This window comes from Amblyomma maculatum, chromosome 10 (genome assembly GCF_055883805.1).
Source record: "Amblyomma maculatum isolate TAMU_Amacu chromosome 10, ASM5588380v1, whole genome shotgun sequence".
Classification (NCBI taxonomy): Eukaryota; Metazoa; Arthropoda; class Arachnida; order Ixodida; family Ixodidae; genus Amblyomma; species Amblyomma maculatum.
Window position 1 is genome coordinate 98,048,764 of NC_139353.1, and position 18,905 is coordinate 98,067,668.

Sequence of the window (18,905 nt, forward strand, 5' to 3'; positions counted from 1 at the left end):
TGTGATTTATTGATGTGTGATATGGTATGGCATAAATTGTTTGCTGCGAGTGCTGCCAAGGGGCATAGCCACGGCAGGCTCTTTCATGCCTTTTTTAGGAGTCATGAGGAAAATTGCATGCAGCTGGTTTGGTTTCTTTGGTTTAACATCCGAATGCAACACACACTATGAAACACCTCATAGTGGAGGGCTCTGAAAAAGTCGACCACCTGGGGTTCCTTAACATGCACTGGCATTGCACAGCACGCGAGCATCTTGCTTTCTTCCACCGCCATCGAACAGCTGCCGCTGCGGCCGGGATTCGATCCCGCATCCTCGGGCCCAGTAGTCAAGTGCCCTAACTACTGTACAACCACGGCGGGCCATTGTACTAAAATGTCTCAAATGAAGATATAAAGGAAGTTGTCACATATACTCAGACTTTGTGAGCAAAATACAAGGATGGAAATAAAGGTAAGTCAGCCCGATTGACAATTACTTTTGAAAAATGTCAATCAAGGATCGTAAAAAAAGGGTCACGACAATTAACACAAATGTCGCATTGTGGTGTTTGTCGGTGTTGCCCTTCCTGTATGTTTCTCGGTAGCCAGCTTTCAGAATTTCAGACGTATTTTCAGAATTTTTTGCAACATTTCTGTAATGCATCAAAAATATAAGTGAATCATATTTCTGTATATTTCGAAGATGGTAGGAATTTTTACTTTTATTATACGATTAGTATATTTTTCTTAATTTCGCAATATACTGCAGCAACATATTATTTGCATAAAAAGTATAAGCGCATCACATTTCTCATGTATTTTTAGTGCATTCCGAGAATGGTAGAAATTTATACCTCTAGTATATTATTAGCATATTTTCCTTGATTTGAAAAATATGGCGGCAAAATAGCTGTAATGCTCTGAAAACTATAAGTGCATGCTATTTTTTTATTTTTAATGTATTTCAAGGCTGCCAGAATGAAAAATAGCTCATGCATAGATTAGCAATGCTTTAAAAGTAGATTGTCAGTCTATTGATGGGAGATTTTGTGAAGCAAAACTGAAGACAGTATATTTTAGGTATTTTAGAATTATACTCAACAGGCAAAAAGGATATTTTCAACATATTTGTATAGATATGCTGCGTTGTACTCCTATTATATTTATAACGTATTTATTTTGTATTTTAGGTATGCGGACAAAAATATAAAATAAATACGAAATAAATACAATGCATTTCAAATACATTTTAGTGTACCTGTTTTTCTGTAAAGTGAGGCATTTTAAAAGTAACGCGTATCCAAGAATTTTAATTAATATTGATTATGTTTCTGCCCTTATATAGCCTGTTGCTATACAATGGTCCTTCCGGATGAGCTTCATCGCTCGGCCCGGCTTGAGTTGAGAAGCTGAAATACTCGATTCTGTACCAGTGTCATAAAAGACTGGTTTTTCCGCCTTTAGTTATACTGGACATAATTTGTCCGATATATGAGTTCTATACAAGACCACCATGTCCAGATTAATATGCATACCTAAAATTATTTTCCCCGTATAAGATTTTAATCGAGCTGGTCCGCCTTTATTGCGGTCCATGCAGACATGATCTCCCTGGTTCGACCTGCATACCGGAAATGACCTGTCCGGTATAAGCTCCATACCGGATGGGGTCATCTGACTTAATCTTTATAGCGATCCGGTACAAACCTTTTTCTACTTCATACAGGACTGACTACACCGGTATGAAGCTATACCGGTCAATACAGGACCACTGAAAACCGGTTTTGCGCCATACGGAATTGTTCACTAGTGTTGTGCTACCATATGTGTATTTTAATTCTTTACAAGGGCTTATCAGCTTTCGGGATGCTTGTTTTAGGGTTCCAGGGTTCGAGCTAACAGTAGGGCACTCCTTTCGTGACTTTCTATGAGGGCTTAATCCTTTATCGCCACATCTTATTGATGGTGATGATATGCCACGTTTATCTACTCGTCCCCCCTCCATCAGGAGCACCTTCTGGCCATGTTCTTTCTACATATTTACACATTTTGCTCATTCCTACTTTTTGCTTTGCGAAACTTGACCTTTGACCCCTGTGGATTGTTGAAAATAATTTAAGAGTAGCGTTCGGGCCGGCCAAATGTAATATAATGTTTGAAACAGACACACCACTAGCTACGATGCCGCACAAGGCGGCCTGAACTTAAACTTTAGGATACATATAAGCGGCGCCGTGCCACAAAACAGATCTACACTGACTAATTGGATCCAATTGGCGCTTCATTATGTCCGTTCTTATGTCATCACACAGATAGTATATCGAGCTATTCACCCATGATTACTTGCCATGGTGATCACGATTACTGTTCCTTTTTGATCCTGCATAATTTGGTTAGAGAACATATTGTCGTCGCTAAAAGGTTTGGATATAACAGGTGAATTGTAATGCATAGCTTCGTCTCCCTCTAGACGGTTTTCCTTTGGTTATTGAATATTGCTCTGCGCTCTTTTATTCTTTCTATCCAGACAGCCCATATGGCTCAAAAGTTTCTTGGTTCTCGTTTAGCTAAGTAATAAAAATTTTGTACAAATTGTGCAACAAAACACATACCTGTTTGTTAGATTGCTATTTTTCGTCGTCCATTGGATGGATGGATGGTTAAGAGCGTCCCCTTTGAAACGGGGTGTTGCAGTTTTCTATTGACCTCGGTTTCTTTTTCCTGTATCTCGAATGTAAGATCCAGATGAAGTGATGAGCACACATGCAGAAATAAACTTTTATTGTCGGAGATATATGTTTGTGGTACGGGACAAACTCCCCTGAAATCAGTGCATACGCCGTCCATTGAAAGCCTCGATGGTACTTAACACGCGTGCTTCAACCTGTTTTAGTATCGCCCTTTAGCTTGGCCTGTTCAATTGAACTTCAGCCTCAAGAAGTTAGGCTAACTGGTCGCCCAGTTTGTTCAGGCGCTCCCGCCAAGCTTGCGCTTGAGAATTGCTAAAGTACCTGCTTTACGGGGGGTACATTAACCTGCTGCGTAATTGCTATGTTCGCTACAAGGGGTGCCGAAACAAATAAAGGCGGTGGCACTGCACGAGCCACGTAAAGTTCGTCATCCTGAAACTTCATTTTTAACGGCTTATGAAAAGTGAAGTTGGAAGTTACCCAGAAAAGAAGTTCAATAGCGGTGCGACATATTGATGAACATTCTCACTCAGAAGATTCCATAGAAGATCCTAATTAAAGACAGCGTTAAAAGTGCGCACTGTGACCCTCAAAATTATTTCCCTGGTAGTTCGAGTGCACGTCTCATGTTAAGTCGGAGCTTTTGTTTCAAATGAAATAATCCGAAGAAGAAATGGATATAACGATCACACTTTTCTGCTATGTGCGTTCATAATATCATGAAGTAAATTCATGCCCCAGCCACCATCTGAAACTGCCAGTCTCATTGTAAAGCTCGAGAGTCGCTAAAGGCGCATGTTCGGGACCTCTTAGTCACGGTTAAAACAGCCCCTCCCACCTCATCTACCCCACTGTGCACTGCTTTAGCCAAGTAAGTGCATCAACGTGGATCACTCAAGCCATGCTTTCTGGACAGCCACTTTACATGACCTGCTAGTTTTATGTTATAGAGTATGAGGCGTGCAATACGCTGCACGTGCAGGTTTGATACTTGAGTTAGTCATTCTCTCGCTTATCTATTGTACTACGCTTCATATCAGATCACGAGAGCAGCATTACGGAACACATGCTATCGGTAACCGTTTTTGAGCTATGTTAATAGAGTGTGCACCGAAATAGAAAGGGCGCTGCATACTGCCAATGAATAATAATAATAATAATTTGTTCACAAGAAGGAAAGGCGTAGTATCTGTCACACTTGCTATGTGGATACCTGAACCGAGCCGTAAGGGAAGGGATGAAGATGGGAGTGAAAGTGGAAAGAGAGAAAGAGGAGCCGTAGTGGAGGGCTACTGAGTAATTTCGACCACCTGGCGATCTTTACCGTGCGCTGACATCGCACAGCACACGGACGCCACTTCGTTTCACCTCCATCGAAACGCAGCCGCGGAGGTCGGGTTCGAACCCGGGAACTCTGCAGAGTAGTCGGGCGTCATACCACAGTACCACCCCGGCGGGGCGCACATTGTTCTTCTAAAGCGAGAACTGTGTAATTAAGATTGACTGAGCTTTAGCAACAGATTCAAATTTTGCTTTGAAACAGTCATGATAATACTTTTGACAGTTTAGTGCCGATTAAAACATGTCAGTACATGCTGAATAAATGATCTAGGTGATTGTACATATAGGGTGTTTTTGGTTATATTAAAACACTATTAGGAAGAAGCTAGAACATAGCTGAAGCTGCGATATTTATGGCCAACGTTCAATCTTGTGGAAGTCCGCAATCTGCCCAAAGCTGCATCACATCGCTGTCTTGCGTCTTCAGAGAAATCCAAGCCTTCATTCTTTCGATGTGCTCCGCCTTGAAGTAGTTCCTCCAATCACCGATGGCACCTTTGCGGATGAAGTCACTCCTAGCAGTTAAGGTGCATTTTTCAGAGACCGCTTTCCTGTAGACCTCTACCGACTTAAGAGCCTTCTCTGGCGGTAGAGCCAGCAAGTTAGGCAAAATAGACTTGATGCCCTCACTGAAGGCCTTGCGCATGCTTGACGCGCTCACCATGTGTGTGATTTTAGCGTGGAGTCCCGGGTCACGGCGGAGGTCATCACCGTACTGGTTTCCAATGAAGTCCGCCATTTTTAGCACCCAGCCTGCTGTGTCGTCTTTCAGTGCCTCGTAGGTAGTCAAAAGGACATTGGGGTCAGCACGATGCTGGTACCACGAAAGAAGGTGGTCAAAGTAGTCTCCGTAGCTCACCTTTCCCTGAATAAAAACGTCAAAAAACATGTCGAATGTTGCTTCGGAACAGCTGTAGGTGGGCGAATTGCGCACTTGGTGGAAGTACGACACGCAGCAGTCGTAAGGGTTTCGTGTGACGTAAATGTACCTGCAATAAAGGAACCGAGAAAAGAAGTTGGTGTTTCCTCTAAAATTACTCGAATCTCACCGGCGATGATTCCAGATGCCTTTTTTAAAAAATTGACATTTTTGCAGCGCTATTTGCTGCACAGTATAACTTTTAGCTCTTTTTCCCGCAGCTACAAAAAGGGAGAAATCCTTCATGTATAATGCTTCTCTTTCACTCTAGTAGGTTTTGCTACATAGTCCTAACTGACAAGGGGTGTGTTTTCTATCACTTCTTTGTTGAGAATGTTGAAGAACTAAAATTTATGCAGTGCAAAGCACTATTTTGTAAAAAATGTGCTGGTCTTAATTCGAGTTGGGGGCAGGCCTCCAAACTTTGGATAAATAAAAGAAACATGTAAAATAGTGAACAAAAATAAATTGGGTAAGTGGATTAAACTACGCCTACCAAATAAAAGAAGGCATTGCTAGAAATTCGTTAGTCATTGATTACAAATTATTCAGAATCTACACGACACACTTTATAACACAAATAAGTGCGTTCTTAAGCAGTGACTGAAGCATCGATTTACGAGAATATTTTTTGTCAAAGGGCCAGGGGACCTGAAAAGTATATCTCAATGTAGAACGCGTTTATTGGCTACATTTTCAATTCGCATTGTGCATCACGGTTCCGCCCAAAAAGGCTTCAGGCCATACTTAGGTAGCCTGTGAGGCTTTGGGGGGTCTAAAACTATTCTTGTGCTGGTGCTGTAAGCATTGCTTCAAATATTGTCACGTGAAGCAGGAAAGAACGCCAATGGTTTTCTACTACTACTGATGATACCTAATGAGGCTTAAAGAAGCTATAAACTATACGGGCGTTGATGTCGTATAAATATCGTCAGAGCAAAAACTATTAGCTGCTAATGGCTTTGTTGCCAAATCCTACAACAATGACATTGCGAAGGCACATCATTATTAATCCGGGCAGCTTTCCGAATGAAGGAATAAATGAGAGAGCATACCGCGGCGCGCGCGCTCGTCGGCAAGGATTGCCACTGCCACGCGATACAAAGGCGGAAATTAGGAATGGCGCTGGTTGAACCAGATTGCGCAAATTTATTTATTTTTTTATTTGATACCTCTATGGGGCATTACATTAGAGATTGGCGTGGCAGTTAAACAATGGTCTTGATAAAGTACTTAAATTAGATGGCGTTATGATGCACAGCGTCCTGTGGTAGATCATTCTATTCCCCGGATGACTTGAAGAAAAAATATCCAGAATGAGGGGTAGTTTTTGCGATGGGGGCGTAAACGGCCATATGGGTAATAATATAGCTTGAGAGGCGATAGGCGGGTTAAATGATTGATTCTTCTATTATGAAAGATAAAACACGTGAAAGAGGCGCAATAGAGAAAATTGTCGCCGTGTTTCAAGGCTGGGTAAGTTGGCTCTAGATTTTAACGCAGACACACTAATGTAGTGTGAATATTGAGAATAAATAAAGCGGATAGCCCAATTTTTAATTTTTTCTAGGGTAAAAGGAGGTTAGACTAGTGAGGATCCCGCATTGCTAAAGCGTAATCTAGTTTAGGTTCGATAAAAGTTCGCTATGCTAATGATTTGATGGATGGGTGAAAAATCGTAGATTGCGCCGTGTGAAACCAAGGATACCGTTTGCCTTGTTAGCGATGTTCATTATATGAGATGATCATGTTAAGTTTTGCATTACAGTAATACCCAAGTACTTACAGGAAGAGACGGACGACACTTAAGAACCAAAAAAGAGTATTTAGACGGAGTATGCATCTGCATATAATCAAAATCGTTGTGTAAATATTAGGAGACATTAACCAATGTTCGCACCAAACTTCGATCGCGTTAAGATCTTGTTGAAGAATGCAACCATCACTACTCTTAGTTACTGAGGGGTAAATTATACAATCGTCAGCAAATAAGCGGATACTAGAGAAAATATTAGAAGGAAGATCGTATAAGTATAGGAAGAAAAGCAAGGGTCTTGGGAGCGTATCTTGGGGAACATCTCAAAGAACCGGGCAACGAGAAGAAGCATTCTTAGCATAGACAAATTGATATCTGTTAGTCAAGAAGTTACGAAGTCATTCCCATACCAACGATTTAAGGTTTAGGCACGATACCTTTAGTAGCATGTTTGATACGGTACTTTATCAAAAGCTGTTTTGAAATCAAGGAAGAGAGTGTCAGTAGGAACGTTGCGACTAAGGTTGCAGCTTAGGTTATCAATAAAGGGAGCCAATTGAAAGCCACATGAACGTCTTTTCAAAACGCCATGCTTATTAGTATTAAAAAATTACTGAGACAAGGAATTTGACTATGTACGAAAAAATAATGTGTTCTATTAATTTCGTTCTCAAGTTTGTTATGGAAATGGGGCGATACTTTTTGAATGAAAAAGGTGACCCTTTTGGGGACTGGAATGATGTTATCAAGTTTTTAACATTGTAGAAGGACACCTGTGAATATGGGCTGCTGAAAGAGGTGGCAGAATATCACACTTACATTGTTTTTGGTATTTTAGGTTAAGGATTTATGCTTTCAATACCAGATCAAGAGGTGAGTTTCATTGTTTCAATGAGTTTCATGATGCTATCAGCATCTCATGAAATTTATGGCATAACTGGTTGTAAAAGCTGAAAAAAAAAACATTTATTAAGAGCTTGGCTTGATTCTAGGTGCGGGATAAGGTTGTTAACGTTTTAATGTAATGTTAAAGCCTTAGATTGTGATGAACTTATAATTTGATAAAACTTGCGGGGGTTGGTGTGCAACATTGCAGGTAGAACTGACGAGAAAAGGTATGCTCATTTTTGCCTCAATAAGGATAAGAATGTTTTTTTTTCTGAATATTAACATCCTTCCCATGAATATGCGCTGTCAAAGGTATTGCGGAGCTAAAAAGTGTTTTATTTCTGTTGATTAGGGGTGTCAGCTATTTGTTAAACCATGGCGACGTTGGGTGTTCGGTGACGCTTATAGTAGGGACGTGTGTATCTATAGTTTGATGCATCATGTTTTTGAAAAGAGACCAGTTATCCTCGATTGATCCTCTGAAAAATGTAAAAAAACCACGTGCAGAATTCAGCTAGTTCTGAATTATTGGCTGAATATTTGCCTTTGTCGTACAATGTTAACGTTTTTCGTAGTTGTGTGCGTGACAACTGCCAGGAGTACGTGAATTATATTTTGAAATGATAACTGAGTCCTTGACAACTGCTAGAACTACGTGAATTATATTATGAAATGGTAACTGAGTCCTTGACAACTGCCAGGAGTACGTGAATTATATTATGAAATGATAACTGAGTCCTTGACAACTGCCAGAAGTACGTGAATTATATTATGAAATGATAACTGAGTCCTTGACAACTGCCAGGAGTACGTGAATTATATTATGAAATGATAACTGAGTCCTTGACAACTGCCAGAAGTACGTGAATTATATAATGAAATGATAACTGAGTCCTTGACAACTGCCAGAAGTACGTGAATTATATTATGAAATGATAACTGAGTCCTTGACAACTGCCAGGAGTACGTGAAATATATTATGAAATGGTAACTGAGTCCTTGTAAATGACGGCGGGACGTTATCAGGTTTGGAAGTTAATACGAGGTCGAGTATGTTGGAGGAATGATTGCAGGACAGACCAAAGGTTAGACACGTGTTGACAAAATTGTTTTCGATGTTATGTTTACATGGTGTGGTGGAAAGGTCGGATCAGTTTATGCAGGAAAGTTATAGTCGCCGAAAAGGACAATGGGAGTATGTTGGTGAGCCGCAGTTATCAGAAGGCGTGCTTTGTGGAAATTAGCAGCAAAAATATCGGTTAAGTCAGGTGGACGATAGCATACGTCAGTGATTACGGGAAGAAGTGAAGAGTGGCGCTGAAGGAACAATATTTCTAGAGTGGATGGAATTTTAATTTTGGAACAACGAAGCGAATCATAAGTTCCTAATAACACGCTTCCTCCCCGTTTATCTGTTTTATCGCGATGGGAAATAGCCTATAGTTAGGAAAAAAGGATCTCAGAGTAATATACGCATGATGTTTATTAGATTTCAGTGAGTATGATTACGTTTCTATCAATTGTGCGCGCAAAGCATTCAAGGGCGTCAAGATTGGGCAGGAGGATTCGGATATTATTGTAGAGGAGGGACAAGGAGCAAAACTTAGAACTGACTGGATGTTTACGTGGTAGCTATGGCGTGTGGACGGACAGGGCGGGGGGTGACGAGGAATGATTTTGTGGTCACTGGTCAAATATATAGACAGTATTATCAATGATTAGTTTATTATGGCGGGGTTTGTATGTTTCTGGTTGCAGTTTCGAAATTCTTGTTGCCGTTTTCTGACAAAAAGAGTACGCTTCGAGTAGTCTTCCGAGGTTCTGTATCCACTGTCTTTTATTTTCTTAGCGCCAGAAATAACTTTCTCTAGTTTTAAAGTGAGCGAATGTAATGGTGATCGGCCGCTTACTGTCGCTTTGAAACTCTCCAATACTGCGCGCTATTTCAACATCCATGGGGCTGAATGTAAGTCGAGATTGTCCCCACTTAACTCTGAAAACAAATTTTTATATTTGGCCCAGTGTTATTGTCAGCGTCTGAGAAGCCGAAAAATAATCAATTGTTTCTGCGGGATCTGTCCTCAAAATCAGCAATTTCGGAATATAGCATAGCCATTTCACCCTACTTTTGCTCCGCAAACATTCGCAAATAGCTAATATCTTCCCAATTTAAGGAAAAAGATGCACAATCGTCTCAAATTTTGACAAGTAGTTTTGTAATTTCTTTGAATATTTTATCATTCTGGGCTAATTTTGAACCTATGTTTTTCATTTCGCCTAACAAGGATGTGAGGTGACCGAAAACTCAATATTTCTGTACTATTTCTGCTCAAAAGTCTGTACTCAACTAACACAGTGCAACTGTTTGAACCACCATTTTTGTTTTTGGATAGCTCAGTGATCAAAGGTCAAGCTTGTCGCTAAGAGGCTATGAGCCACACTAGTGGTGTCAGAATCAGCTGAATTTATCACGTGTACTGCTGCCGTTTTTTTAGGTGAGTGTCTAAGTGAGCGTCATCGCCATTTACGAAAGGCGCCCGGAAAAAGTGTAATGTAATATCTGCAGTTTACATTAGGTAGCGAAATACTGGAAGTAGTAGGCGAATATGTCTACTTAGGACAGGTAGTAACCGCAGATCCGGACCATGAAAAGGAAATAACAAGAAGAATAAGATTGGGATGGAGCGCATTTGGCAAGCACTCGCAGATTATGACTAGCAGCTTACCGGTATCGCTCAAGAGGAAAGTATACAACAGTTGCATCTTGCCTGTACTCACCTATGGGGCTGAAACGTGGAGGCTAACCAAGAGAGTTCTACTTAAGTTGAGGACAACCCAGAGGGCTATGGAACGAAAAATGGTAGGGGTAACATTAAGAGATCGAGAGCGTGCAGAGTGGGTCAGAGAAATAACTCAAGTTACCGACATTCTAGTGGAAATTAAGAAGAAGAAATGGACATGGGCAGGACATGTAGTGCGAAGAGAGGATAACCGATGGTCGCTTAGGGTAACAGACTGGATTCCTAGGGAAGGAAAGCGTAGCAGGGGGCGGCAGAAAGTTAGGTGGGCGGATGAGATTAAGAAGTTCGCAGGGGTCAAGTGGATGCAGCTAGCACAGAACCGGGTTAAGTGGAGAAATATGGGAGAGGCCTTCGCCCTGCAGTGGGTATAATCAGGCTGATGATGATGATGATGAATATCTGGGACAAAAGTCTTTGGACCGCACTTCAGGCGAATGTCGACCATAAATACGGTGAAAACGAATTATCAGATTATCTCTCTAGCAAACATTAAAGAACTAAAGTCCAACTTTCACGACGACAAATATTGTCTGAGGCTACTGGCCGGACGGACGTTATACGCTTTGGTTGCAGTCTGCGTGGTCTCTAAACTTTTGTCCGCGATAGTACTCAGGCACACTACGCCTGTCACCGCACCTGTCTCAAGGCCAAAGATCACGTGCGGAGACACGCATGCCGTTAAGTGCGACGTAAGCGGATGAGGCATGGTGAGAGCGTGCATATGCACTTCTATGAACACTTCCCAATATGACTTAAAATGTTCCATAGCCATGGCTTTTATCAACTACGCGAATGTGAGCAAAATATTGCCTGGAACCGGATGCTACTTTCACCATCTTCTCCAGCGGAGTGGCGCAGTGGTTGGGGCGCTTGACTGCTTTAATATATACCACAACGCGCATGTCTTTACCAAACTAAATATTTACGGATGGCCGGACGGACACGTTCGATATGCCGCGAGCATGAGCCATTAAAGACTCGCCTTAATAAAGCTCGTCGACCAAAACAGGTGTGTGGGCAGGAAGTTATTTGCTTCCGCTACGCCAGACATCCTGCCTGGGATGTGTTTGTGCCGTACTCTGCTCTCCCTTTTCCCCATCTCCTCCGCGCTTTCCCTCACAAATTGACGATCGCGTGGAAGGCGCTGCGTAGCTGCTTGCGCTATCTTCAGACTTTTTACCTTGTTGCTAGCTTTCGAATCTGTCACAGAAGACGCGGATTTCAATAGGCCCTCTTTCCCCATAGTAGTGCTTGTGAAGTGATCAGTGTGCCATCTTCAGCTCACGGTAACTGGGACGCGATTGTCGCCAGAGTGATAAAAAGTGTAAATGGTACAATTAGTTGGAGAGGTGCTTCAGGAGCGTTCGGGCGGGTCACCTTGCTTGACACATGGGGCTGTGATCACTTTTTTTTACTTACGCCTGACTGTGGCAAAAGCAAGCAAAGAGATTTTACAAAATGAAAAGAGTTTTATAACTACTGTATGGTCAATAAGGAAGTAATCACCGATGTCGATGTTCTCAACGATATCACCATCTAAGCTGAAAACGCCACTGTCATACGTACAGCAAGAATCCCCGCCCCAGTACACGAGCTACATGTCCTGAATCTCAGTTCTTCTTGCAGGCGGGTTGTAAGTCGAACCAAAAGCTTCTCTCGACCGTTGCATTGCATAAATGCTGTAGACATTCCAGACGCCCATGCACCGAGATCTGGGGCGACATTTACCACAGCGTCGGAAAATAAAAAGCTCCTTACGCACTTCGCATCTCCTATACTGTCTTCTTTACTCAATTCGTCTTCTATATCCATTTTTTTTTGCTGCCGCCATCATCCACCGTATTAACAACACCCCACCAGCAGATCACTTCGTCCACACAAATCCCCCATCACCCTCCCTACTCTTAACCACCTCCCTTCCAATATCACTCTCTCCCTGCTATTCAATTATACAGCTTGCAACAATTATCTCTGCTAAGGGGATAGTACTAGCAAAGCAGCAATGGGGCTAGTGGTTCAACATGTGGAGAAGTGTTGAATTTTCTCTGGAAGAGATATTACTCTAGAAGAACTTAACCGAGCCCTTGCAAATTTACTCCCTCAGAATTGCACCCAGCGAAGACGGCATAAGCTTTCAAGTACTCAAAATCTTCGATACGCCTCAAACAGCCCCGCTCATCGAGAATTAGAAGAGCGCCTGGCAAATAGGCTCGCTTTTTGACTCCCGGAGAACATCATCAAGGCCCCACTGCTCAAACCCAAGAAGATCACTTCTGCACTCACCTCACACCGACCCTTTTCTGCCCCTCAGCAGCCTACAAAGGTACGAAAAACATTACCCTCAAACGCCTCGAATCGGTAAGAACTTTAAAAGCAATAACTCTTGGGTTAATTGGTGATCAGTCTCAAACTTCATCTTGTTAGCGCAAAAGGACAGGACACACAGAATGAAGACACGTACACCACAGGCGCTGTGGTGTACGTGTCTTCCTTCTGTGTGTCCTCTCATTTTGCGCTAACAAGATGAATTTTGAGTCGGTAGGAACTACACTGAAATAATGTCAATCTGAACAAAACAGCTTCCGCATCACCGCTCTGGTGCGGATTCCATTGCCGATGTTATTAGCCCCGTTGAAAAAGCAGGATAAAGCCCAGAACTGCACATGATCTTGATCTGCAGTTTGGTTCAAGACTCAGCAGTTCACACCTTTGGTGTCATTGGTACCAGAGGAAAACTCTGTGTAATCGTCTTTTAAGGCCATATTGGCGAAACCCTCATCACTCCCAGACCGCGCAGACAAATGGCTAAGAGCGCAGTCTTGCAGTGATAACGCACCCTATATTAGTGGAGTGAGCATTCTGAACGAGGTGACAACTTATTCTCCGCGTAGTTTGAAACTCGTCATATTATTTCACGAATAATGTTTGGCTTTTTCTGTGGCCTGTAAAAACTAAATTTCATTGCCTTATTGCTGCGGCTTCAAAAACATCACCTATGCCGGTGATCACGATTATGCTACTTAATTGAGGTCCCATGAAGCACTTCAATGTAAAACCCCAAAGCCATCCCGGAAATGTGTAAACAGGCAAACATCGGGAGCCAAGATAGTTATATCCATATCTTTGTGACCCGGTACATCTATGAGATTAGATCCTACCCTCCTTAATGAATGGGACGTTGTTCGTTTTAAAAGCTTACGTCAAGCTCGCCTTTATGACGGCTGTCGATAGTTCAAGAGGCTACTTAGCAGTGGACTATTTTGGAAAGACACATATTTCACTTTCATCGACCATTTAGCTAGGTAAAATAAAAGAACTGATATCTTAATAATATTGTTAATCATTTTTATAACTTGAATTTGAATGGGGCAATCAATTCTGCGAATACTTCTTTGTTAGTACATTGCATTATTTGTTAAGAGTTCGGAAATTTTTTCAGATTTTTTATGCTTTGCATTTGGTAATGTGCTGCGTCAGGGCCCCTTGTGCTGAAGAGAGCTTTGGTGTTTCTGTAGGGAAATTTTAAACTTCGTCCACTCTCACTTTTGTTAAAGCTCTTAAATGCAATATATATTTAATAGCGGGGTGACATGCAAGATTTGGGGCAAATAATATAAGCAGTCGTTCAAGTAATAAGAATGTGCTATTAGTCCGCTTATCGCTGGTGGCTCGATCTGCTCAGCGTAACGCATGTCTTCGACTTCATTATGGCTCCCGTCATAATTCAAGTAAAACCCATGCAATAATAACTCTATAGATTTGGTTCCGAAAAACTGAGGATCCCACACTGATGTTAGACTTTCAGTAACCTGCATCATCATATTTAATTTACATGCACTGGGCAGCAGGGGAATTTGAGAACTCCGCTACATGCACCTCTATCCACGTGGGACTTTTCTCAGAAAGAATAGAGGCAGCAGAGTCATCAAGGTGCCTACTTTCACATGATTACTGAATGCACGGACTTTTGCACTTCCATCCATAGCCTGTGTGTAGACTGGCTTTAGGTCTCGTTCATTTTTAGAGAACTGTGTACTATAACAACTGCAGGTGCGTCTTCAGCGGCATCCCAGCGAAGATAAAATTTCTTGCCACCAAGCAGCCAAGCAACACTAGCACAGTTATACGCGCAATCTCACTGGTAAGATCATTAGTTATGTGGCAGCAGTCTATAAGGTCTAGTGCTTATACTTTTCCTAAGAATGGCTTTTTCAATTCTGAGAAACCTTGGTGTATGTGGACTTTCATGCAATGTACATGCGGTTACACAGTATATAAACACCTGCACGCTTGCACTGGTTGCATTTTAAAGCACCATTAAGGAAACATTTTGTTTGGAGGCAAAAGGTTGTATCGCAGTTGGTCTGTTCATGTGTGGATTCCCCCATATGTGTGGTTCTTAAGTAGCGGCTTTCAAAATTGTTCATAACTAGTCTATCATGCCATGCTGTTTTATGCTCTCCTGAAGAAATCTCTTTTTCATTCAATTAGCTCACGGCGTCATCTGATGTGGCGCAAAAGTACATCTGAAGCAGTATCACAGTACCAAAGACAGAAGTGTGTCTATGCAATTTAAGGAATTTATGTAAGCCAGGAAAGCAAAATATGATTTGTAATTTGAAACCTCTGCCTTCGTCGTAGTTTCGGTTTTGCGTCCTAAGACAGCTGCTGCTCTGAAATTCCCATTGAACGGTTGCACTCGTGAACCAATATCATAATATACTCCAATATTCAATGGAACCAGTACCTCTGCCTATCAGTGGCAACAACCCAGTTGGCTACCCGTTTTTGTATCGGAAATTGTCCCTAGCGATAAATGTACTGGTGTCAAATGTTTACTGCTATTCTAATTACCTCACGGCTAAGCGTCCGACCACATTTTCTATTTAGCAGCGGCACATCTTTTCAAAGTATTTTCTGTGTGGCTGTAGAAATGTAGAAAGATTTGGTAAGACGTTGTTTTCGACGTCAGTTGTTTCTGTTTTTTTTTTAATCTTGCCCTGGGAATTTGTGAAGTGTGGTAGGTTTGGCTAAAGAACACACAAGAAGTACCCGGTTCATTATTACCAATACGCACTGATAACCTCCAGTGTTTAAAGAGAAAAAGATTCCTGCTTTTCATATACCCTTGAATTCAGCTGACCAATAAAGCGACCTTCAATCTGAGACATCTTGGCCTAAAGTAATACAATGTATGTAAACAGCACATACTTGCTTTCTGAGTGATATGGCTGCCGGTCGAAAGGAAAGTGAGTCTTTATAGGTCCATTGCCAATCATCCGGTCCACCGACTCTGCGCCCAAAAAGTCCAAGAAAGGAGAGCGGAGGAAGAAGTCTGTGAAGTCTTCCGGAGGTTGGCCCTTGTTTAGGATGCAAAAGGCGATATATTGGGTCCACGTTGTTCCACACTTTGGGTAGCTAACAACGAACAAGTCTCCGGGCTTCGCCTTATAGTTGAGCGCTGAGCGAACGTTGTCCTCGTGGAAGAAATTGTTGACAAGAAATCCATCCACAGGCTTGCACATGTTCCGTAGCATTGCGCTTATAATTCCGTAAGCCCACTGGAAAGGAGAACTCAATAACCATCTTCATTCCTTTGACCTGAATAAACCTAGTAAGTAAAGAACACCTAATTTATTGAGTAAGAGCTACCAACCAATGCATCGGTTTTATTTCGCACATTGCTTTTAGGGTGTGGGAGCCACTTCAACACTGGTGCCGGTGTACTGAGGTACAAAGTTGATGAGTTGACTAATATATATATATATATATATATATAGGTATAAATATTTATGTTTTTGATAATTATCCTTCAAGCGTTCTTTGCATGGCGACATGGTATGAAACCTTGAAAATTCTCCTCCTAAATGGTGTAGTGAGAGGAAAAAACCGTCTTATTTACCAGGAAGTGCTGCTGGTTCGTGTCCAAGTTTTACAAATAAAACCTTTTCCCCATAACTAGTCAGCAAACGAGAATAGAGAATACGGGCTCGTTATGAAACATAAATCAAAAGTGTCTGCAGACATTTAGGTGGCTGTAAGCGTCTTATCTATCTGCATTAACTGGTGACGGTGCTCGTTGACATCGCCGTAACTTTTCACAGCGTATAACTCCGCTCCCTTATTTGTTGATATGGGCATAAGGGTGGCAGCTTAAGCACACTGGGGTATGTCTGGTTTCGGGCATCTGAAAACCTGATATCTAATAAGCTCTTTATTTAAGTCAACTATTCCGTGACGTCGTGCCCGCTAACATCGAGCTGACACTAGATCCCTTCTATAAATTAGGACTTTCACACTATTACGTTAAGGCATTATAAAATCAGTTAAATGTTTGGCCCAACTTTATGACGCAGGTGTCATCAAAACCAGATAATAGCACGCGTGTATTCTTCGACGTCAAGTTCTGAGCTAGCATCTTCGTTAAGGTGGGGTATCCAAATTTCTTTTTGTGTTCGCCGCGTTTCTGACTCACTAAATTCACATAACGTTTCGCCACTCATACCTCTATCACGGGGAATCGTGCAGCATTCATCGCAATATATTTTAAATGAGTGGATGCTATCGAGAGCATTTCATTTTCAGCGTGCTAGAGAAAAAGCAGATTTCTCCAAAAGTAACATTACCTCTTCCCTCTTTGGTCGCAGAGACCTCGCGTTTTAGGTGGGAACATTTAAGCCATTTACTTGCCTTCATGTGTTTTACGATATTTGCAAGTCCTTCTGGGGCAACACTGTCGTTAGCCGTGATTCACCAACATTTTGACGTATTAATGGCCAGGGTGAAAGACCTCATTCATGTCAGTGCTAATCTTATCAATGTCACTCTCACGCTGGATTAGCACAGCGGAAGACGTGTCTTTGCATCGCGCTAAAATAGATCCATTCTTTATCCATACATATTTCCACTCACACTCTCGCTTTCGTGCAATGGTCGCTCCAAGCAGTTTTTTCATGATCGGACAAACGTGCTCATTTACGTAGATTGGCGACCCTTGTAACGCGTCTGATGAAGGCAAGCCCAGTACTACATTGGTTAACCTTTTCTTTCGCGATTTTTGCAACACCTGATCACGCTTATCTCGTCTAAGAAACTGTACGATTAGGTTCGTCTGTTTCTTGTCTTTAGTGGGTACTCTACGACACATATCAATGTCAGTACTTGCTATCGGCTTACCTATCGACTCGCCTATCTTTTTCTGAATGTCCGGAAGACATTCTTGCAGACCGCCTATGATTTCTAGATTCTTGTTTCGAGAGTACTGTTCCGCTTTTACAAGGTTGGTTTGACATTCCTGTAGGCCTTGTTCAAGCGTGCTCACTCTCTGCCGAAGCGTCTCATTTTCTTTCTTCAGAGTGGTATTTTCGGCGGCTGTAGTTGCTGCCTGACGATTTGCCTCACCAAAGCTTTTGCTGAAAAATTCCATGCTTTACTTAATCTCTTCCAATTCGACACGAACACTGCGTTCTTCTGTACGCATGTTCCTGTCAATCGCATCTTTAAATGCTTTTAATTCAGTTTTAATCTCTTCCTTGAGATCCTAGAAAAGCTTTACCAACTCTTTTGTCATAGTGAAATCAAAGCAGCACGCTCAGAACAACACACCAGCTATGCAGTCTTTCTTTCTGGCAGCAGTAACAGCGAAAAACAAACACCCAGAAAAGTATACAGGTGAAAATAAAAAAGTTCTAACCTGAAATGTGCTGAAGATGCGGTTAGATACAGCAGATATCGTTGTCACCACTACCACTGCCGTTTCCAAGTAATGCGCTGAATATATCTGTGCAGAAATGACCACGTGGTGAATCCAGCACGTGACCTGTCTTGCTGACGAGATGCGCAAAGCAGCTCCGATGCAGAGATTTGTGCGGCTCCTGCTTGGTGATTTCCGCGCAGTTCGGTGACGGCCTACGATAAAGGCAGATTCACGGAAGGCGCATTTGTGATCACCACGGCCACCAACGACCCGGGATCTATAGGTCGGCACTCAGCAATGGCATAAGATGCGGTTAGGTACAATAGCTACCTCTGCAACACTATCATATGAATGAGCAGCATCACCTGCTGCATAGTATTTTCAACAGATGTCATTTTTTGATTGCTCAATGTTGTAAATTCGACTGCACAGGCTTTCACACGTGTGCATTTTTTACATTGATTATGGTGCCTCTATCTGCTGATGAAGAGAAGTTCAAAAATGACTCACTTTTCAAGTTTACTGTATTTGACTCAGCAGTGTAATTTCACCTACTAAGTGAGAAAATATGAGGATAGTGACTTTAAGCGATAAATATTGCTATCAACAAGATATCTCACGTGGTTAATGTCATCTTTGCTCTAACAACAACCTGAACAGACTTCCAGTCGTAAATATCACAGTTGGTTGTTTGGTTTGTGGGGTTTAACGTCCCAAAGCGACTCAGGCTATGAGAGACGCCGTAGTGGAGGACTCCGGAAATTTCGACCACCTGGGGTTCTTTAACGTGCACTGACATCGCAGAGCACACGGGCGCCTTGCTTTTCGCCTCC

General features: G+C 42.0%; 1 protein-coding gene and 1 pseudogene across 1 annotated transcript; both read right to left on the bottom strand.

The window, feature by feature from the left end:
• Positions 1–4,038: 4,038 nt before the first annotated feature.
• LOC146177084 (sulfotransferase ssu-1-like) lies at positions 4,039–15,914 on the bottom strand. The gene is made up of 2 exons (XM_084581088.1): positions 15,588–15,914; positions 4,039–5,001 (listed from the first exon to the last, which is right to left on the bottom strand). Exons 1-2 carry the CDS (start codon positions 15,911–15,913, stop codon positions 4,377–4,379), a joined length of 951 nt encoding a protein of 316 aa, XP_084437214.1. The 5' UTR covers position 15,914; the 3' UTR covers positions 4,039–4,376.
• A 1,213-nt stretch (positions 15,915–17,127) lies between these two features.
• Positions 17,128–17,946, bottom strand: LOC146177085 (uncharacterized; annotated as a pseudogene).
• Between the last annotated feature and the right edge of the window lie 959 nt (positions 17,947–18,905).